The 23,526-nt window shown below is 36.1% G+C and overlaps 1 protein-coding gene across 2 annotated transcripts; it reads left to right on the top strand.

The window, feature by feature from the left end:
* The first annotated feature begins 1,376 nt into the window (after positions 1 to 1,376).
* LOC131155277 (nicotinamide adenine dinucleotide transporter 1, chloroplastic) lies at positions 1,377 to 23,207 on the top strand. Of its 2 annotated transcripts, XR_009136775.1 has the most exons (10): positions 1,417 to 1,891; positions 2,278 to 2,373; positions 2,845 to 2,951; positions 13,441 to 13,489; positions 13,596 to 13,705; positions 21,297 to 21,391; positions 21,494 to 21,582; positions 21,665 to 21,759; positions 22,262 to 22,410; positions 22,493 to 22,632. XR_009136775.1 is itself a non-coding variant. In XM_058108307.1 (9 exons), exons 1-9 carry the CDS (start codon positions 1,822 to 1,824, stop codon positions 22,727 to 22,729), a joined length of 948 nt encoding a protein of 315 aa, XP_057964290.1. In that variant the 5' UTR covers positions 1,377 to 1,821; the 3' UTR covers positions 22,730 to 23,207. The 2 variants fall into 2 exon arrangements, 1 of the variants encoding a protein (XP_057964290.1); XM_058108307.1 differs by lacking the exon at positions 22,262 to 22,410 and having other exon boundaries at positions 1,377 to 1,891; positions 22,493 to 23,207.
* Positions 23,208 to 23,526: the final 319 nt, after the last annotated feature.

The raw sequence follows: 23,526 nt of genomic DNA, 5'->3' as shown, positions 1-23,526 counted from the left end.
CCGTGTTTGGTTTGTGAAATTGAGCCTAAAATGGAATCCAATTTTAGGAATGAAATCAGATCTTATGTTTGGTTTGAAGAATCTAGGGCATAATCGTATTCCAAACGAAATATGATTCATGCGATTGGGGAAGTTACAATTCCAATACACATGGGTTGAAATTGATCTTTGTTCTATGATATCAAACTCATTTTATAATAAAAAAAATTATAAAAATAACAACACATACTAATGATACTAATTATTATTATTATTATAATTAAAATAATAACAACAAATAAAAATTGCATTAACAATAATATTTATTATTATATAAATAGTAATAATAACAAGAACAAAAAAATTACGATAAAAATAATATTTAATATTTTAAAGTAATAATAACAACAAGAACAATATGAATAAAAAAAAAAGAAAAAATAATTATTATTTTAAGGATAATCATTATAAAAATAATAAAAATAGTAATAACACCAATAAAAAATAATAATTCCACTAATAATAATCACTATTATGAAAATAACAATATAATAATAACCAAACAAAAACAAGAGTAGATATAATATAATACTAATTGTTATTATTATGACAAAAGTAATAACAACAAATAATAATTACAAAAATGAAAGTAGTAACTAATAATAATAAATATTATTTTAAAATAATAATAAAAACAAGAACAATAATAATAAAAATGCAATATATTTATTAATAAAAAAATTGTAATAAAAAGAACAAAAATAATACTTATTTTAAGTATAATAATTAGTATGAAAAAAATAGTAATACCAACAATAAAAAATAATAATAACACTAATAAAAATTACTATTGTAAAATAAAAAATAATATTACAAAATTAAATAATTATGCAATAGGGGTTTTTATAAAAAAATATTTTATTTTTCATTGCATTGAAGAAATTATTGAAAAATATCAAATGTTGGAAAGAAATTGGAACTAAATTTTTATAATTATTTTATATTACTAATCAAATGTAGCAATTATATTTCAAAAATAATTCTAGTCATTCCTCGATTCCTTTCGTACTTCAATTAACTTCGTAAGTCGAGAATTGAAGTTTTGTTAGATAAAAAATGAAAATGAATTCTTACTCCCTCACAATTTTATTTTAATTTAATTAAATGTCTAATCAAGTTGGACTCATTCATTTTAATTTAAGTAATTTGTGAAAATATCAAAATTTAATTCTAAAATTGTTCATCTATATAATAAAGAGACTAGATCATCTTTTGCTGAATTGAATTCCATAAATCATGATGAGTGAATTGATTTGTTTGCAGCAGCCTCCCCAACAAGAAAGATAGTTCATAAAATTCGAAGCGCTTTATGGAAAAATTGCAGGGCCATCAGCTCTAAAATGGTTAGTATTTTATTTTTTGAAGCAGCGGGGCCCATTCATGGCGAATCGTCCGGTGACGAGTTATGGTCAGACGATAGAAATAGGCACGAGAATGCGAACTAAAACGACACCCTCACGTTGCGTTATTAACCCAAACAACGACGGCACCACCACAACCAAACCATGGTGACTTCGCCTTCTTCCTTATCCGCCTCATGTCCTCGGCCCTAGGCCCCTTGACTCTCCGTCTGCTCCTTGATTTCTCCGCCCTAACCAAGAGCCTTTCTTCCAGTTCTCCGATCGATTGGGCGCAAGCTAGAAGGCTCCTCAGCTCACCCGCTGGCCATGCGACCCTGGTTCTCCGCGATCGCCCTCTCGAGAGAGGACTCCTTTGCTTTCGATCGCATTCGCAGCGGCATATTCGCGCGTTTTCACGACTGTTGTCGTCGGAGAGTCCGCGATGGTCGCCGAGTCTCATAGCCCCAGTCCCAAGGGCGTCCTCTGCAATGCCGGCGCCGGCGCCGCCGCTGGTGAGTTTTTTTTGTGGTATTTGTTTGATTGTTCTTTGTTTGATCGCCGAGAAAGTTTGATAAATGGAGATAAAAAAGTAAAATTTCGAATGCTGTCTTTGCTGATGTTCTGATTACCAAAGTACCACGTAGGAATATTCTTTGTGTTCCGCTTAAACGCTCAATTGAGTATGCATTTCTGTTTTGTTGGGTGCCAGATTTGTTTTCTTGAAAATAATTTTATATTAAAAGTTAACATTTTTCTTCTTTAGCTCTGTTCTTACCTTTTCTCAGCCCTCAGACAGAGCATCGATGTTTCCTTTTACCCCTCTTTTGCTGGTTCCTGTATTTTTCGATTCTAATTCTTTTTTAAGTATAAAATGTTTGAACTTGATAACTTGATGCAGGGGTTATTGCAGCTACCTTCGTGTGTCCTTTAGATGTTATAAAGACTAGGTTTCAAGTTCACGGGGTGCCCAAGCTCAGTAATGGAAGTATTAAAGGTATGACTAATTTATCTAAGGTTCTGTGCGAGGAATTACAGCATTTAAGGAACCATTTTGCACACATGTATTATGCAGTACTCTGTGTCAAATCGACCCAGAAGATAATGGGCGGGGAACCAATATTCAACCATAATTTGAGTTTAACTGAAAGAAAATATTTATTATAAGAAATGAAATGTATTCACACACTGGCAATTAGCAAAGGGTTGGTCCTCTTGAAAGATTCAATGACTTAGTCACGCATTATTTATGTGCAGGCATGTGTGCACACATGACGTGTGCATGAAAAAAAACCTTCCATAGCAACTGACACAATTGAAGAAGCCTTTAGCTTTATGGCCCTTTTGAAATATTTTGAGAAATTGTATTTGTGTGTCTGCATGTATGTGCAAATGCAGGTTGTTGCTTCTGATTCTCTTTAAGCGTTTACAAGGTTTATATTGTTGTTAATATTTGTAATGTGATCAGGTAGTCTCATAGTTGGTAGTTTGGAACAAATATTTCGAAAGGAGGGGTTGCGTGGCATGTACCGTGGGCTCGCTCCCACGGTGCTGGCGTTGCTTCCAAATTGGGCGGTGAGTTTATTTCCTCCCTAAATTTCAAAATTTGTGCTTCTAATGTGTGCTTTTAGCTTAAACTTAATGCTAACGATATTCGAGGCTTTGTTTAGTGAATATCTATTAACCTTTACAGATGCCCTTTTTAAATTTTAAGCAGTGCTACTGGTGTTAAAGGAAAGCAAAAAGTAGTATTGCATATTCTATGTGAAATACTTATGTTTTGCCATCTAAGGCTAGCATGGTTAAGTTGTTTTGGGATTCCCAGGAATACCGGCTGGAAATCTCAAAGTCACGTTAGTTTTCTATGGTTTTTTGCAAGGTGACTATATGAAATACAATTCCTAAGGAATCTGTCATTCTCACAAAGCTGTAGGAATTTCATATCAACTCTTCTCTTATATAATCCAATACTCACATGGAAGTATTATTTTTTTTGAGAAACTGCTCCCTACTGTGCGGGAAGTGCTCTTAAGCTCTTAGCATAATTAAAATACCCTTGCTGACTTTGTGAGAAAGAAGGGGTTGCTGGGACTCTCATCTCATGATACTTGCACATGCACATGCACATGCACACATATGCACGCACTATATATATGTATAATATATAAATTTTTTAAAAGTAACACTCAAAGCATAATTCAAGGCAAATCATGCCAAAAATGCACTGAGGCTTAGTTAGAAATACCTAATTCCTGAAATATGAAAGCCTTTGTAAGGCTCCAAAGAAGTATGCCTCATATGCCTTTTGTTTAAGTGTATGCCTCACAAAACCCCAACTCTTGGACCAATTTTCACATTATATAGATTTAACAACATGACTTTAAATGCACAGTCAAGGCTTGCCTCTCAAGTAAATCATACCAAAGATTGCTGAAGCTTAGAAAGAATTAACTCTCCAAAGGAGAATGCCTTGTTAAATAAAGCATGTAGCCTATAAGGACATTTGTATGCCTTTTTGATGAAGCCTATGTCTTACAAGAGTATTTGAATGTTATATGGCTTTAACAAGATGATTTGCAGGTAGAAGCATTTAAGTAGGTTTCATATACCCTTTCATTTCAAATCTTGTATCTTACATTTTCAATTTTTTAATGCATTGCAAGCTCAACTTATACATGTGCTCTCTTTCCAAATTTTTATTTATTATTTATTTTTTTATAATTAAAAAAATTTTCTTTCAAATTTTGAACCAAGAAAACAATTATCTCTTTGCATAGTTCTTCATTCAGTTCGAACTTAAGTTTGTAAGCTTACTATAATGGTATAACCTTCAATTGGTGTTTAGAAATTATATTTGCTTCTGTTTTTGGACTTTTTGTTTCCCTAATTCTATTGTGAATGGACTAACTTTTATTTCCCAAAAATTTATGTAGCTTATATTTATATATTTTAATAAAAAATAAATTTATAAGATGTTCATCCTTATGCTTAAGTGCTTAAAGGCTCACGCTCATGGTCCTCATCTTGCTTCTTCACCTTTTACAAAACAAAAACACACACACAAACACACACCACCACCACCACCACTAACTTCTAAATCTCTATAGATTCTCAAATCAAATTTCTGATGTGTCCTCCACATTTAAGTAACTAATTTTGAAACTGCGGGTGCCTCTTTGCTAGAATGTGTAATGGCTGCCTCTATTTACGCATATCCTTTGGTTGCTTACTTGTGTACACTCACCTTTTGAGAGGATGCAATCCACACCCCTTGAGTAGGGGTGAAGCAAGCAATCAATCATTACCTCTTTCACAATGTTGGGCACAAGTACCACAAAAAATAATATAATAATTATAGTAATAATAATTGGTATAAATGTTAACACTTTCTCTTTGCATGTGTGTGTGTGTGTTTTGGGTTTGTTATTTTAATCATGATAGAAGAGGTGCAGCATGAATCAAATGGAATTATTCCCATGGGATTGGCATTTTTTATTCATGGACAAGATGTTCTGATGGACGTTTGGGATTTCATCATCCAAACATCACCTTAAAAGTTTTAAAATGGAAGTCATTTTTTTTTTGAGCAAATAAATAAAGAAACAATTCTATTAAACATTATTTAACGTGATATCATCTTGCGGTTTTAAGTTTATAATTTCTTCTCAAAATCTTTGTTTTTGCAAATTTGTTACCCAAGTGGCAGTGTGTTTTGAGGCAGTGGGGGCAGGCGTTGTAAATTGGGTTATTAGTAATTCTTTAACATTATGTTTGAGAGCATAAAGGTCAAGCCTTGAATTTTGAATTGTTTTAATTTGATGAAACTCAATGTAATTTTGTGTTGCATTTAGACCAGATTCATAAAAAATTCAAGACTTGAAATTCACGCTCCCAAGTGTAGCGTGAATGTGTGCAGAAATTCCGTATTAACTAGCGGAAATAGAGTGAAGATGAATAGTTCACCAAACAAGCAATAGTGAAAGGAGAGTTCCTCAAGCCTAGAGTCATTCTTGCGAAGTATTAACCCTTCTTGAGGTTTAACTTTTCTTTAACATCCTTTGCTTTGATCTGAAGGCAAATACTCCAAGCCTCCAATACAATTTATAAAGAAAAAACAAAAACGAAAAAAATACAACAAAACCTCATAATGTTGATGTACAAGTTGAAGTAGAAATATAAAATTCTCAAATGTTACTAAACTTGGAGACATGATATTATCTCTCATAGATGAAAATTCAAGTGTAGGATCATTATAGGAGAGTTATCAAGAGCATAGATAAGACAAACTAAAATCCAAAATTAAGACTTAAGATTTCTCTTTTAAGTTATGAGAGGGAACCAACAGCTATGTAGTTCTTTTAATGAAGGGAATGATTTAATTTGTTTCCAGGAGAGAGAAATGAGAATGAGAGGGGCAAATGGGAGGGACATTTTTCAAATAGCACTTAGAAGCTCCTTTGTAGACTGGTGTTGGATCATCATCTCATCTTATTGGAGATTGTAGTTTTTAGGAGAGGCCCTATATTGGACCGTTTTAATTTTTTAGAGAATGTGACTAAAGTTGAAGGGTTCAATGAGCTTGTGCAGAATTGCTAGAAAGGGATTACCATTGAAGGCCATGTGGTTTGTGTGAATTATGTGGTGCACTCTAAACTTAGGCCTTTGAAAGACGGAAGCAAGAAATGGAGGAATAGGTCTTTAGAGACTTGCATACATGGAAGGGGAATATTCTCAACAAAGTTGCTGTTGTGGGCAGAGGAGAGGCAGCAGAAGGGGTTTCAACTGAGGAAAGAGAGAAGAGATTCTTTGTTAGAATAGAGTTTGGTGTTTGATAGGAATCGAGGAGATTTCTTGGAGACAGAAGTCTAGAGCTATTTTGGCTTGAGAAATAGGAGAAAAATAGAAAGTTTTTCCATCAGAGAATAAATGCTTATAGAATGAGGTGGAGGATAGGGTACTTGGCGAGGATGAGCAGGTGAGAGGCTTTTTGCAACTCCTATAAGAATTTTGCTTAAGAGCATGTGGGGTGTAGATCAACAGGCTGGAGACCCATGGTTGAAGGCGTGAACTTTGCCAAAAGTAAGGAAGATTCAGCTTGCTGGTTAAAGAGGCTGTTTGACAGAGATAGTGTTGTGGCCTTGAAGGAGTGCAATGGAGATAAAGCTGCGGGCCTGATACGTATTCCATGGTTTTATATTTTTCAAGAGTTTTTGGAAAAAAGGGAGTATGTAGTAGTTATACTACTGCCATCAAGGAGATATATACAGTGGAATAATGACTAGCATTAGGACTATAGGTGGAGAGTTTAGGGAATTTCCTATCAATGTGTACTCCAAGGATGTGCTTTGAGCTCTTATCGTTTTGCACTTACATTGGATAAACTTACTAGGAGTATCCAAAATGAGGCCCTGTGACATGTTTTTAGGTGATATTGTCTTAATTGATGAAACTGGAGGTGGAGTAGAATCTAAGTTAGAATTATGGAGAGAAGCCTTAGAATCTAGAAGTTTTAGGATAAGTAGAAATAAGATAGAATTGTAGGAGGAATATTGGAAAAACTCATAAAAGATTAAACGTGATGGTCAAGAAATTAATAGCATTGCTAGATTTAGATATCTTGGATCTACTGTGCAAGTTGATGGAGAAATTGAAGAGGGTGTTATACATAGAGTTAAAGAAGGGTGGGTGAAATGAAAAAATGTTTCGGGCATGTTGTGTGATAGTAGAATACTCCTTAAAATTAAAAGGAAAGTTTTATAGGATGGTTATAAGACTAGCTATGCTGTATGGATTAGAATGTTGGGCAACTAAGAAATAACATATCCAAAAAATAAAAGTTGTCAAAAGTCAAATGCTAAGATGGATGAGTGGTATAGTGTTACTAGATAAGTTAAGGAATGAACATATTCGTGGTAATTTAGATGGCAACTGTACAAGATAATGGAGGAGCGACTGAAATGGTTTGGGCATTTGGAACCTAGGCCAATAGTGCATCAGTGAGGAGTTGGCTAATTACCCTTAGCGGTAGTAGAAGCAATAGGGGTACACTAAAAATAACTTGGGAGTGAGATAGGAAGGGTTTAAGAGCTTGTAAATTGTTGGAGCAAATTGCCTTTGATTGGTTAAGTCAGCAGAAAAGGATTCATATAAACAACCCCACCTAGTGGGACTTAAGGCTTGGTTTGTTGTTGTTGGTGGGGGGCATTTGCTATGCAGCAATGTGCATGAATTACTTCCAAGTTAAAACACATTAGTCTGGCGGTGTGCATTTATAAATTGGTCTTGGAAGTGCTAGCCATCTGGTTAAATAAGGTGGTGGGTCCTTATTAGAATGCTTTTCTTCAAGAGTTTTGGGAGTGTCCTCAAGGATATTTTATGAATTCCACAAGGTGGGGGCATTTGTTATATAGCAATATTTATGAATGACTTCCAAGTTACAACATATTAGTCTGGTAGCGTGCATTTATAAATTGGCTGTAGAAGGTGGTGGGGAAGGTTGTGGGTCCTTATTAGAATGCTTCAACAGAGGGAAAACTATATCTTGATGCGGCAGGGCATGATATGAAGTAACACTTGAAAAAACCTTAGGATAATGTTCGCTGAACTTAGTCTTTTATGTCATGGACAGAATGGGTTTGGGCATGGATGTAAGAGTTTCTATCAAGAAGTGCATTTCTACACCCTCATTTTCTATTTTCATTAACGAGGTTTTGGTGGGCTCGGTTTTTTTCTTCCAATGGGTTGAGGTAGGGGGATCCTCTCTCCCCTGTCCTTTTTATTTTAGTCACGGAGGTTTTTAGTAAAACATTGAGTTGTGCTGTGGGCAGTGTTTTTATAACTGGTTTCATTGTCGGATGGGCAGATGGTGATGGTAAGGTTATTTCTCATTTACTTCTTGCGGGTGAAGCAGATGGTTGGTAATGGTAACGTAATTCTATTGGGGAAAAGCTGAAGCTGTGCCCAGATTAAAAGTAAACTTGGGGAAAAGTGAGCTAATTCTGATAAAGGGAGGGGTAAATGTAGAGTGGCTTTCTAACACAGTAATGTGTTGGTGTGCAAAGCAGGGTGCCTTCCTTGACTTATTTGGGGGCCTCCTATTTTGGGCAAAATTTACGGACAAAGGAACTGGAAGCCTGTGGTGAAGGGTTTTAGAAATGTTGTTGGGGTGGAAAAGAAGTTATCTTTCGAGGGGGGAAGAATTACCGTCATTAGAGGTACTCTTTCCAGCCTGCTTCTGTACTCCAGTTCTTTCTTCACCATTCTAGATTTGATGGCTAGAAGGCTTGAAGGAATGCAAAGAAACTTTTTATTAGGCAGTAGAGAGGTGCTCAGGTACCACTTGGTGAAATGGGGTCTGGGGAGTGGTTAAACAACTTCCTTGGAAGGATGATTTGGGAATTAAAGATTGAGTCATTTTTAGCATGGACTTATTGAGAAAATGGTTATGGAGATTTATGGTGAATGAGGAGTTGCAGGGAACTGATTTGGGTTTAATACAGGTGTGATTATCATGGATTGATAATTATGGAGAGGAGGAAACCCATGGGTATGATTGTTGAGGAATATACACTCTCTTCTTGTTGTGAGACTTTGGGATTGTGTGGGATGTGCCTTTCATCAGAAGGCCCCCGGTTTGGAAGGTAGAGAGGTCCTACGGCCTTCTGATTGTCTGTACTGAACCTTGATTATCAGGAAAGAGAATGGCGGGGTGAAATGAAACAAAACAATGTATGAGGTTTTTGAGGTTAGATCATTTTATAGAATGTTTTGAGTCAAGCCACTGCACAGTTTAAAACTGCTATGGATGGACCATCAGCAGAACTAGAGCCTGCACTAGGTTGCTCTCTTTCTTTGTTTTTTTGTTTTCTTTTTTTCTTGACAGCAGTTTGGGATAAACTTTTGATGTGATTATTTACAGAAAATGGATATTCTTCTGGTGAGCAGATGCTCTCTTTGTAATGGAGAAATTTTGACAGTGCACCATCTCCGTATTTGTTGCAGACTTGCAGTTGCAATTAAAATTTGTGGGATTGTGCTTTGGAGAATGATGAGAATTGGCCAGTGGTGGAGGTTCTGTTTGTGGTGGACTGTGGTGTGGAAGGGTCTCTTGCAACCTTGGGGGAGGGGGGGGGGGTTGGTATTGCAGAATGAATCTCTCTGACTATTTGTTGTCTTGTGTGGAGAAATTATAGAGCTTTTGAATTGTAAACACCATAAGGAAAGGTGGCTTGCGACAACTATTTTCTTTGTTTTATTGGGCAGCAATTTGTAAAAGTTTAAGCTGTCATTGATTTTGTTGATGACATTTCTCTGTAAATTCTCTTTGTTTTCGTGTGGCACATCCTTGGTTCATTGGTTGCTTTAAGAAATTTTTTTTGCCTATTTGAATTTTGATGCATTGCACAATATAGGGACAAATCAAAACTCATGTCTTGATTCTTATTGATTCTATTTACTTTTCGTAGCCATTAATTATAGGGATTTGATTTGATGTTTTCTATGTATTATAAAATTTTAATAGCTGACCTCACCTACACCTAGTGGGACTTATAGACAAAATTAAGTGTTTTATTGATTTGTTGTTTAAGTGTTCTAATAGACAAAATTAAGTCTTGGTGGTTATTAGATATGTAAAGACTAATTTCAGGCATAACTCTAGACTTAATTTAACTAAATTTATGCCTAATTTTAAGGTTTTGAGGGCTATAAATAGCCTTGTAAGGCTGCTGGTCAGGGACTATCTTTTTGTTGATGAAAAGTTCTGTTTTGCTTCTATCCTTGTTCACACCCTGGAATTAATTTTGGACAGTATTAGTCACTTCGGCATTGAAATCTTGAACAAAACACCCTATGCTTTTGTTCTGTGACAGTTGGTATTGGAGTAGGCTTACCCTGATTGATGACAAACAATGGCAGGGGAAGGAGACACTTTATGAGCAATGAAAGTTTTACGACAGTCGAGTTCATTGAGTATGTGCAACTAAATAAGCAAATGATGCAAAATCTACAAGTTGCAATAGAAAGACTTACAATCAGTCGAACAAGAAACCCTGCACAGCATGCTCAGTGAGTGTAGGATGGGACGAGCTGAGCCAGACCCACAACATCTATGGCTAAGGGGTGTGTTCGATGACGATTCAAACAAGGATGTGGAGCACATCTCCATGAAAGTTTCAAATGTGCAAGAGGTTCTTCAACATTACCATATTTCTCCAAAGTTGGAATGTATGAACTATGAAGTCATCGCCTTGAACATTTTCCTAAAGATGTTAATGTGCAAGTGATTGAAGAAAATTGTGGATTTCAAGATTAGATGAATATTGAGGAACGGATGGAGGGTTTAGTTCAGATAAAGCATGTGGCCGACAGCGTACATATTTCAAGACCTTTTAGAATATTTATCAATTGAATGTGTTGATTTCAATTATCCTTTTGCAATGTTCAATTGTATGACTCACAAGTTTAAATCCAAACGCATTGAATTACCCTTCGACAAAGTTCAATTGTATGACTCACAAGTTTAAATCCATAATAGTTAATTGCAATTTTGAATATCCCTTTCATTTTTATATATAGTTATTAAAGTGTTCCTCCATTTGCCCGTCATTTTCCTAGTTCTTATATTTGTGTTAAATCAATTGACGAAATAATTCCGTTACCTCCTAATCATATCTAGGCTTCAAGTAGGATGTCATCCAGTCCTATAAAATTTCCTTTTTTGCTTTTTCATATTTTGAATGCAAACTTAACTTCGTTAATCTAATTTTGCAGACTAATCTCAAATTTATAGCCTTTTCCTCATTTATCATTCGAAGTTTAATTCTTCTTCTTGGTTTTTATTAAACAAAGTAATGCAACTTTGCCATCTTTATTTTGTATCTTCTCCTTTAACTAAAACACTGTCATCCTAATTTTCTATACAATTGATATTATCCAAGTCTTTGCTCTTTCTCTCTCTAGTTCTGAAAGTGGCAAGTTTGAATGTCTTTTTTCTACTTTCTTTCGTATCTATTCTAGTATATGAATTATTAAATGTTCCATGTTTCATTAATTATCTTTTTTGCATTTTCTTTTGCCTTATACTTTTCAAAGATTTCCATATTTTTATATTTTTGCCATGTCTTGAATCACATTCTTTTTGTCTAATGGCTTTTCAATTGTCTTGTTCTCCACCTACTTTCTTTACCAGTCAAGAATCTTCCTTTATATTCACCTAAAACTTCTTTTGGTATATATTTTAAAAGAACTATCTATCCTACTCCAAAGAGTGTGTCTATGCTATCGCCTTTTATCTAACCACCAGCTTTGATAATTTCTATTTGCTTTCTCTTCCATATATCTAACATCAATACTCTATGTTGTGTTGTTAAACTTTCACTTGAGATAACGTTATATCTTTACAAGATAAATGATCAACTCTCTTAGTTACGGAAAAATCTAAGTGCTATTCAATCTTCTTAAAGCATGTGTCATTGTTATAAGATGACATTGTGAAGTCTAAGATCGTACTCATTTTAATCTCCATACCATGTCCTCCATGCATTCTCTCATAACCTTTATTGTCCTTTCCAACGTGGCCTTTCAAAACCACTCCTTTTGAATATTTTCTTAGTCTTTGATATACCTTGTATACTATTATCTATATCTTCTCAAAATTGTTTTTTAAGGCTTTTTGCTAAATTTATTTTAGGACCATAAGCACTAATGCTAAGGTGGATGATAGTAATAACTCCAAAAGATGAATTAAGGAAAGAACACATTTGTGGCAACTTAGGCATAGCTACTGCATTAGATAGAATAAAGGGAAAGGCAGCTGAAATGGTTGTGCACCTGCAACATAGGCTAAATAATTCACCAAATGAGTGAGCTAGATGTGATGGTAAAAGGGGGAGGGATATACCTAGAATAAATAGAATGAGGTTGTAAGTATTTAATGCCCCTCTTTTTGTTAGACCATATCGTCTTAGATTGTCAGATTGGTGGAAAAAAGTTCATGCAACAGATCCTAGTCTACTTGATGCTTCTTGTTGCTGTTGTATAAACATTGATATGCTTTGAATACAGTATAATATTTAAAGATCAAGATTCTGAAGCACTAAGATGCAATAAGGAATAAAGGAATCAAGATAAATTAATAAGAAACCGAACTTTTTTTATGTTTAACAAGAAAAATTCATATATTTATGCATGTGCTTTCTTAAGAACTAAAAAGCAAGAAAAATTCGAAACAAAGCTGATAAAATTTCAAAAAGCTATTAGAAAACTGACTTTTAAATCTTAAGAATTCCTGGATTCAAAACCACCTCATCAACTAGCATTGTTGCGGAACAGCTCCCTCTTCTCCATGGCACAACAGTTTTCTGCTCCAGGAGTGGACAGACGAAGCCCAAAATCCAGGTTTTTCAAACTTGTTTAGGGGAGGCCAGACATTGTGGCTTTCTTGTCTTTTTTGATAGAATAGACAGTGAAGGAATGCATTTGTTTGTGCAAAAAAGACGTATTTGGAGAGGTATTTTTTTTTTTTGGGTTCTACACCAGTTGCATCTGACTGGATCCAAAATTGGAGTGAATGTGACTGACTTCTGAGAATCAACTGGATCAATTGCTTCTGATAAGATTTTGTGCATTCACAAATTCTACATGTGATTTGACTCACTTCAGGGTCAAATTGGTTTGAATTGAAGCAGCCATGGAGATGGTACTGAAAGGAGGACAAGATATGCTCATCTTCATATTTTAACTTGTGTATTGTTTTCCCTTTTTATGCTGGAAGATCTACCAGGTAGCAATATTAGCAGGGGGTGTGTTTAGGCTCTCTCTTAAAGTTCTTTCAAGAGGAGATTTTGTTGTATTTTTGCCCTAAAGCCATGCTGATGCAAGCTCTTAACTTAGGTGTTTTATGGGTGATATCCTTTTGAAGAAGGAAAACCAATGAAGTGGTTATAAGTTTAAAGTTTAATATCATTGAAAAATTATTCCCTTCATTGCTTGTGGTTTTAGCCTGGCTTCCTTGGAGACTCCTTTCTGTTCAATTTTTTTAATGACCCAATTATATATTTTGCAGGTTTATTTTGCAATGTATGAGCAGTTCAAAAGCTTTCTTTGCTCTAATGGTTAGTTCATTTCACATAAACTTCTGTCCCCACTTTGTTTTTCACAATGCTTTGTGTCATCTTTTTCAAATGCGGAAAATGTTTTTTTGTTGCTGTGCATGCATAGATGAGAATCATCAGCTCTCAATTGGTGCCAATATGATTGCTGCGTCTGGTGCTGGAGCTGCAACAACTATTGCCACAAATCCTCTTTGGGTCGTGAAGACAAGACTTCAGGTGTGTTTCTCATGTTCATATTTTGTAAAATAATAATGATGACGACGACGATGATGATGATGATGATGATGATGATTATTATTATTATTATTATTATTATTGGATATTAATAGAGGTAAAAGGGGGATTCTGTGTAGCATGCCTTGCATTAGATTACAGCAGATTTGCTTCCCCTGGTTTATTTTCTTAAAAACACTGTTTTTTAGTCTAGTAGCTTGTTTAGGATTATATTTAAATTCACAGCTAAAATGGCATGACTCAGATTTTATCTTTTAGCACGTGCTGTGACTCAGATATTATCTTTTGAAAGAAAGGAAAAAAAATGAACTTATTACTCTGAATGCAAATGGCAGTAAAAAAATTTCATGATCAGTTTGTATCTGTTAAAATATTTCACATCAATGTATTATGTCCGTTGTCAATATATACATGTCATTCGGAATAGAGTTTGCGAACTTTACTGAATTTTTCTATTTGATGCTCACTGCTCTGATTCCTGAAATTGGGATTTTGATTCATGATTTGACAACTATGGTTGTTAGCATAAAACCATGAACACATTTTGGCCAAATGTTATAACAGGGGGCTGAAAATTATTCAATGAAGAAAGGTTTGGGTCTTGTAGGAGAATGCAAATTGGCAGCCAGAGATCTACAATCAGAATTCTGTGAGAGCCTGTGGTATCCTGCCTGTTGGAGTTAATTTTTTAAACAAATAATATTCAAACTTGTCTTTTGAAGGTTTCTCCAAAGCCAGATGAAGGAGTGAGAGAGACCAGCATGGGTTTTTCTTCATCTCTCTCATCTCTCTTCTCCCTTGTACCTTTTTGTTCTCCTTCATTTCTTTGCCCACCTTTCTTTTCTAGAAATTAATCTTTTTGCTTTGTGCTTTGGAGTTGGGTTTATAGGTGTTCATTTTTCCCTTTAAAGTTGATCGGAAGGTGTTTAACTTGGATCATCTTGATTTATTGGCTTTTCATATCTCAAAAGTTGCAGGGAGCCATTCACCATACATCTTCTTTAGGAAGGATGGATTCTTGTAGGTTCTAGTGAAGATTGTGTTTAGAGAAGGTTAATAACGGTGGGAGGTCTTTGGATGTTCACATCTTTGTGAGAGTAGAGGCAATCTTTCTTCCTTGCTCTGAAGGATTTGACTATCGGCAGGGATGATTTGATTGGCGAATGGAATGCTAGTTTTTGTTGTATTAATTGTGTTCCACAAATATTCAGAGAATCGAACTGCATGGTAAGACAGTGAGTGTTTTCAACGGCTCTCGTCAGGCGTCTCCTCTGCTGACATGCTTAGGAGTTCTTTGGTGGAAGGGTCACTGTTCTCTAGGAGGATTGATGTCCAAAATCATAGGGGTTTGAAGAATATATTACCACTTGTCCTTTACCCTTTTGCGTTCTGTTGGCATATATGCTTTTGATTTAAAATTTTAAATGTTTAGGTGGGCCCACTTGGTTTGCTAAACATAGGCCTTTTGTCAATGGGCCTCCTTTGAATGAGTTAGGTATTAAAAAGGATTGTTTACAAATAGGTTGAAAGGAAAGTAATTTTGACTCTATTGACGTTGGATATTTGGGCTTTCCTAAAAACAAAGTGAGTTAGACAATGCCAGGCCTAAGGATGTTGGGGTTAGGTCGGGCCTCACATCATGGTTTTAAATTGCGGCAGCGGGTAGCGTAACGTAATGGTAATGGGTGTAATGAGAAGCGGGAGTAGCGGATGTTACATAATGGGAAGTAAGTGTAACGACCATGAATTTTTTTCAAGCACGCACAACCTTCTGCATTTCAGTGGATTTGCATGTTTTAAGCTTTTAATCCTTCTTGGAAAGAGTTTTAGTGTATTTTGGATTTGTTAGTTCAACTAAGTTGTTTGGTAAGGGTAAGAAATTTACATTTGTTTTAAACCACCATTGATAGAAAAAAACCACCATTGATAGAAAAATTACGTGTGTATATTTATACTTTTTCATTATTCTTATGCATGATAAATTCTTATGTGTGATAAATTGAGTAATAAAACAAAATACATACTTCATTAATCCATTGGACACCTAAGACATGAATAATACAAATATACAAAAACTAGAGAAGAAAAGATGGTTGAAGTTGAAAAATATAAAACATAAATATAAAATTTCTAATAATATCAAAATACAATATTTTCCTGCCAAATTAGTATTTGCAAATTGTTAACTAATGCATCTCTTGTGAGTATTTAAAAAAATAGTAAATTTTGTATCATCATCATCCCCATTGTAATCTTTCCCCCTCTCCCCTCATAGTATATTGAGAATAATTTATAAAAAGGGGGAAAAACAAAAGTGGGAAGAAAAAGCAAAAAATAATATAAATTTTGTTTTGGCAGAATAGTCATGTTGCAGTTATGTAACAGCTGTAGCGGCTTTACGTATGGTCGCAGTCTGTAATGGCTGCTACGGCCGTGATTTTTCTTCCCACCTGATTTCGCATTATGTAATGGTATTGAGAACCCAAGAAACTGTTAGTCATTACGTAATGGTTGCAGCCGTTATTTAAAACCATGCCTCACATGGCTAATAAAAGCGATGGCATTGAAATTGAAGAGCAGCTCTTAGAAGGAGCTCAAAGGGGAGTTATGCATGTTACAAAGTTTCAGCAAGTTAAGAGAAGCCCCCGCGGGGGGGCGGCGGCGGGTGGCGGGTTGCAACCTTTGATTAGTTCACAGCGGGAAGTCTGTTCTCCTCTTAGAGAAGGAGCTAGTAACAGATTGGAGAAGGATTCAAAGCATTTGATCAAATCAAATATCTCTATTTATCATGTTTTTTCGCCCTTGCCTGCTATAGGGTCGTGTTGCAGCCTCAGGCTTGTGCTGAATCTGCTGCTCTCGACTTAGAAGATGATATGGGCAGCACATGTGATTCTGAGAAAGGCTTGTCGATAGATAGGAGGGAAGCTTATGATTTTGAAGGGGAGGATAATTTGTCTTCTCTCTCGAGATGTGGTTTTTGATATTCATTCTGATGACTCTGCTTGGGGCAGATTTCTTTTGGTGTGAACAGTGCGATTGAAGGGAAGTTGCCCTAAGAAGATATTACATGACTATTAAAAGATCTCTTGCCACATGCCACTATCCTTGTTTTTTATCAAAACTTAAATCCAGATGACACCTGATCCTTCTTTTTCTTTTTTGTTATCTTTTTCTGGGGGTGGGGACGGGGCAGGGGATGACAATGATGATGTGATGAGAGTTCCTTTGGAGGCTCTGAGAACCTGTATCTAAATGAGGTATTCTTCCCAATTGTGCTTATTCAAGAAGCTAACTTGAGATTTTTTTTTTCTTTGGGTTTTGTTGGGGGGGGGGGGGGGGGTGTCAGGAGCATTTGGCAGGGAACATGTTAGGGCTTGGTGTTTCTCCCTTCTCGGGATTTGGCTAGGGGCATTCTTATTATGTGGGACACTTGTTCAATTTCCCAAGTTGATATGGGTTTTTTCCCCTTTTTGTCCTGGTAGATGTGAGAGGTAGGGATAAGTGGTGGTTCTCTTTTGTTTATGAGCCTTCTAGATCCAATCTTAGGACTTATTTTTGGGATGATTTACATGCTGTTTTGGGTTTTTCATCCTAGGTGGCTCATAGGTGGTGATTTTGACATTGTTATTTCCCCTGAGCCAAAAAAGGGGTTGGAAGGCCACTTCCAGCATGCACCATGCAGAATTTTGATAGTTTTATTATCGATTGCAGGTTGAGAAATCTCCCTTTGGGTGACGCACATTATTCTTGGTCTATGGTTGGTGCTAGGGCTGTTGCTAGTTGGCTTGATAAGTTTTTGTTTTGCAGTAAGTGAGAGGACAGATTTTTGAATCTCTCCTAGATTGTTTTATCTAGACTTATGTCTTCCTGTCTAGCTGGAGTCTAGCAAGGTTTCTTGGTGCCCTACTACTTTTAGTTTCAAAAATAGTTGATTGGATTGTGATTCTTTTCGGCCTTCGGTTAGGAATTCATGGAGTGAGGTTTTGGAGAGGAGTTGGGAAGGGTTTAAGTTTATGAGGAAGCTTAAGCGTCTTAAAGAGGCCTTGAAAAAGTGAAACAGGGAGGCGTTTGGTGGCATTAGGATCAGGAAGGCTAAGGCAAGTTGAATTACCTAGATAGAAAGGAAGATGTTAGTCTTTTGTAGAGTGAGGAGATATTGTTCGAGATGTAGGAAGTGAGGAATGATGTGATTGGGAAGGATAGGGATAAGGCTCTAAGTCCTTATGGGTTTAACATGGATTTTTTCAAAAATTTTGGTATGTGATTAAGGGGGATTTGCTGAAGGTATTTAATGAATTCTATTGGAATGGGAGTTTAAGGAAGAGCATTAGCTCCACCTTCATCACTTTGGTGCTATGAAGAGTAGATCTATCAAGACTGCAGATTTTAGATTTAATAGTTTACGATCGAGTGGGTATAAGATTATTGGTGAAGTGTTAACTAACAGTTTGAATGATTTGCTTCATGAGACTATTTCTAAGGTTCAAAAGTGTGTTTGTGGGCGGGCTATAGGCAGATTGTGGATGCTATTTTGTGGCAGTGATGTATGCTTGGAGGAGAAAGGAGAAGGAGATCATCTTTGAATTGGATTTTGAAAGTTTCTTTGGAGAGTTGGAGCCTTGGTGCAACGGTAGAGTTATCGCTGTGTTCGAGTCATGGAAGCAGCCTCTTGCAAAAATGCAAGGTAAGGCTGCATACTATAGACCCATTGTGGTCTGCTGTCTGTCCGTTGCACCCTTCATACGTGTGAGGTTTGTGCATTGGGCTTTCCTTCTATTTTGAAAAATCTTATGATAGGGTTAGTTGGAACTTCTTGGACAAGATATTTGTGAGAAAGGGGTTTGGGGAGAGGTGGTATTCTTGGATAAGGGGTTGGATGTCAAATATTTTCTCCTTTATTATAGTAATTTGTGAACCTAAATCTTGGTTTAGGCTCTCGAGGGGATCTGCTTTCCCTTATTTATTTAGTTGTTTGTGTTAGTGGTTGATATTTTGAGTAGTGGTTGATAGGATGGTGGATAAGGGATTGATGAAAGATTTGAAGGTGGGGGGGGGGGGGGGGTGGTTGTTTCCCACCTTAAATTTGCAGATGATACTTTGTTCATTTAGGTGATCATAGTTTTCTTTTTTTAGAATATTCTGAGACCCTTCCATATTTTTTTTGAGCGAATCTCTAGGCTTAAAATTGATTTGGTAAGAATTTTATTGCTGCTATAATTTGGGTGCTGGTGGAGTCTGGGATTGGTCTTGCTTGCATGATGTAGTATTTTGGATTGTGCCTCGTCTTATGTAGGGGTCCCTTTGGTGGTAGTCCTAGTTCGGGGTGCTTTTTGGGACCTGGACAGGATTAGATGGTTGGAAAGGTGCATTATTTTCTCTTATAGATTTCCATTACGCTAATTCAGGCTTGTCTTGCGGTAGTATCCCTTCGTATTATTTTTTTATTTTCAAGATTCATGTAGGAATTGCTAATAAGCTTGAGAAAATTATGAGAGATTTCCTATTTTTCCCTTAAAGGATTCATCCCTTTGGCATAGTCATTAAAAGTAAGTTTGGATTGCATGTGAATGGTTGGATGCTAACTTGGGATCTAAATGTTCTTCGGAGAGTCCGTGGACGTCTCTCTCTTGGATTTATTCTCTCTTCATTCCCCATTCCAAGTTTGTTTTGGCTGAGGGTTCTCTTATTCATTTTTGGGAAGATATTTGGGTGAAGAATGTTGCTTTTTCCACTTCTTTTCCTTGTCTTAATCGCTTGAGTTTGGGCCATAATGCTGCTATTACTTATTTTTTTTTGGTTTTGTTTCGGATGGTCTTGTGTCTTCATAGGATTTTCACTTTCACACATCTCTTAATATTGGAAGGCTGATGAACTTTCTTCATTGTTGCTGATGTCGGATAATGTTTCTCTCTCCTTTGGAGTGGTAGTTGTTCCTGGGCATTTGGATTCTTTGAGGGTTTATTCTTGCAATCATGTTGTCATCTTTGGACCAGTGCTAATTTTCTTTTCTGCTCCATAAAAAAAATTGGAAGGCCAAAGTTTCCCCAGAAGTTAAGGCTTTTATTTGGTTGGTTGTGCTTAGTAGTTAGCACTAAAAACTTGTGCAGGGTAGGAGACCTTTGAAGGCACTTTCTCTGGGTATTTTTTTTTTTTAAAATTTTAATCCTTTAGCAGTTCAGAAAGAGTCTCTCATTTGTTTTTGTGCTATATTTTTTTCCCTGGAAAGTATGGAATAAGCTTTTTGGCTTATAGGGAGAAAGTTGGGTTTGTCTGGACGTGGTGGAAAACTTCTTGGCAATTTCCTTTTCTGGTTTTGGAAGAAAAGATAGATGTTTTAGCATTATGGAGAAGCACTTTTTTTGCAGTGATGTGGGGTTTATGATTGGAATGTAATGCACACATTTTTCTGGGAAGAAGTTGAATACTTTGTTGTTATGGGAAAAGACTTGTCACTTTGTTAGTGTATTGGTTTGGGGTGCTTTAAAGGAGTGAGCTTCTCAGGTATCTGAAGGGATTGGCTTTCTTTGTTGGTTTAATTGGTGTTTATTCCTTTATGCTTTCTACTTTTTATTTTTCCTGTCTTGTTTAGGATGATGTCTTATTCTCTTTTTGTACATTCTTCCTTCTTTAATGAAATCTTCTTCTTTTGCTATAAAAAAGAAACAATATTGTTTGAAAATTACAGCTGCTGCACTTGCTGCCACAGATGCTCATCCTAGAATTTGTGTGGTCCACCATCTGCCTAGTATTTTGGGTTTTAACATCAATAGGTTTGGCCCATTGTTTTAACTGGTCCAACGAAAATGTTGGGATATCCAGTCAGATGTAAGTTAGTGACAGCATATTAGCATTCCCAATTGTCCATCTTGAACATTTGGTACCCCTGGAATTCTTCTTGTTTGGCTTTGTTTTCAAGACATTATTCATTTGACAGCTTTTGCCAATGAGTGGTATAACATTGAAGGGTAAATTAAAGAATAAACATATTTGCCATAAGTTAGGCATAGCACCGTAAGAACAGGTAAGGGTAGAGCTAAAATAGCTTGGAATAAGGTAGTGAGGAGGGGTCTAACAGCTCTTAAGTTAGTCAAGGAAAATGCCGTCAATTGTGTGAATTGGCGAAAAAGGACTCATATGGCTTCTTTGTGTTTTCTGCCAACGGAAATACAATTTTTTGGCATACAGCACACAACAAATTGGTTACTATTATTGAGCTATTATTTATTTAGAACAGGGTAGTGTTGTCATATCAATTTGAGGGCTTCTGTTCCCAGTACTGTAAGCATGCAAATTTACTTACTTTGTTGGTCTGACAAAAGAAAAAACTGATGGCAATGGAATTTTTTTTTTTTGGTGTTATAGATGTTAATTTGGTGAAATCTACCATCATCACCACCACCATCATCTTCATCATCAATAGTAATATTTATACATCATCGATAGTGATTTTGTAATTATATTTATAATTTTAGCTGTTATTTTTGTTCAACCAGGTTCATTGGGGGAAACACTAGTTTCTATAGAATGCTTCGAGGCCTGAAGAATATAATTGTTGTTTCTTTTCTTTGTGCAGACTCAAGGAATGAGAGCAGGTGTGGTGCCATATAGAAGTACATTGTCTGCTTTGCGGAGAATAGCTCGTGAGGAGGGTATTCGCGGATTATACAGGTATTGTGTTGCCAATCATTAATATTAAGTTACTGAGATTGAGAGAATTTCTGTTGTGGTGATCATTTTATTGACGTCTTTGATCCTCTTTTTGATAAACAGTGGTCTTGTGCCTGCATTGGCTGGTATTAGTCATGTTGCTATCCAATTCCCAGCGTATGAGAAAATTAAAATCTATTTGGCTGAACGAGGTATATAAATTCCTGGTTTTGTTTATTTAAGTGGAAAAATGAAAAATCGTAGTCATTTGATTTGAATGTTGGATACTCTCAGATAACACTACAATGGATACACTCGGTGCACGTGATGTTGCTGTGGCCTCTTCAGTCTCAAAAATATTTGCATCTACACTGACTTATCCCCATGAGGTATGATGTCAGAACAACAGCCCCATTTTAGTAATGATTTTTCTGTGGCCAACTTTTGAAGTTCAATTTCTTTGGCCAAATGAAATTGTAGCAGAGAAGTAGTATTATCAGTAAAATAAGGTAAAAAATAGTCATTTCTGGTCACTGGTTTGTTTTTTCTTGGTAAATGTTTACATTGTTGTTGCCTTTAATTTCTTAGTTCAAAGGTTCAACCATGTGAGTCGAACTCTATGGGCAACAGCCTCAAAGAGAAAGGACCCATTATAACTATGTTGAAATAATGTCTTTTGGCTGTTTATGTTTGCATGTTCTTTATCTCAAAAAAATTATTCTTTTCGAAGAACCGGGGCTGTTTCTCTCAAGTAATTATTGCAATAAAATTTACTTGGAGACATTTTGATAAGTTCTGTAATCCAGTAAGTAATATAGTGTTCATAAATGAATTTACGGTAGAACTTTATTTAGTTTAAGGTGCTCTTACATTTGGACTTTACCTTGTAAGGTATATTACCGGAGCACTTGCGTGGGTTTATCATCCCTGGAGCTCTCCCTGTTCTTTCCTGCCATGAATAATTCAAAATTTCAATTATGCTTATGACATCAACTCTGTACAACCTGACCAGTTTATCTTGGGCCTTGGCCAGCCTGCAAGTTAGAACCCTTGTATCTGAAAGGTTTTCTACTGGCCATGTGGCCATAGCCATATACTTAGTTCTCACACAATATTTTGTAGGTGGTACGGTCGAGGCTTCAGGAACAAGGGCACCACTCTGAGAAGCGGTATTCTGGTGTTATTGACTGCATTAAGAAAGTATTTCAGCAGGATGGCCTTCCTGGCTTTTACCGAGGTTGTGCCACCAACCTTCTCAGGACTACCCCTGCTGCTGTAATTACATTTACCAGCTTTGAAATGATTCACCGATTTCTTGTTACTCTTTTCCCTCCTGGCTCAAGACCTCACACTTTGTGAAGATGAAATCATTGAAGGATGCAAGTGCGCATAAAGCAACTTGCTTCACTTTGCCTTCACACATGGTGAAGATGGATTATACTGGAATTGAGGATCCTATTATGTGGAATCTGTAACCTGGATGGGGCTACTTGAATTTCTAGGCATTCTTGAGTTGGCCAGGTAATGAGGCCAAGCTTATTTAAACCTGAGGAACTATTCATTTTTTCTAGACTGCGTTTGTGTATTTTAGTTTTTTCGATAGTTCTGTAGCCACATTTAAAGCCATTGCAGTCCTCATTGAAAGTTCTGTAATCTCAATTTAGCTGAGCAAGAAGTGGGGACTATGTTATATTGATGATGATGATAATGACGATAATAGTGTTGAAATGTGACAAGATAATTAGTGGAATATTGTTTTATCCCCGGTGGGCTGTGAGGACTGAAATGTTTATTTAGGATCTGTTCAAGTTTCTATATCAAAGATCTTCATTTCTTTTCTTGACTGCATTGTATGGACTTTTACTGCGTGTGAATGTGTATGCTCGTACTAACTGAAGACGAGCAAACGGTTAATTTGGTTACTGTCTCATTTTGGTTTCCCAATCTCAAGTCTCTCGATTTCCATTTTTTTTTCTATGGTCACCTTGTCATCTAAGTTTTGAAACTTCACATAGTTGAATGAGAACACGAATTGGAAATGAGGATTTGTTCTTGAGGTGCAAAAGAGAAGCGCGACTGATGGTGAATAGATTCCAAAGACAATTTCGGGTTCATTCAAAATGACAGTTGGTGTGAGTCTTTAATAATTATAAAAA

This window comes from Malania oleifera, chromosome 5 (genome assembly GCF_029873635.1).
Source record: "Malania oleifera isolate guangnan ecotype guangnan chromosome 5, ASM2987363v1, whole genome shotgun sequence".
Taxonomy (NCBI): domain Eukaryota; kingdom Viridiplantae; phylum Streptophyta; class Magnoliopsida; order Santalales; family Ximeniaceae; genus Malania; species Malania oleifera.
This window is presented reverse-complemented; position numbering and strand designations above follow the sequence as displayed.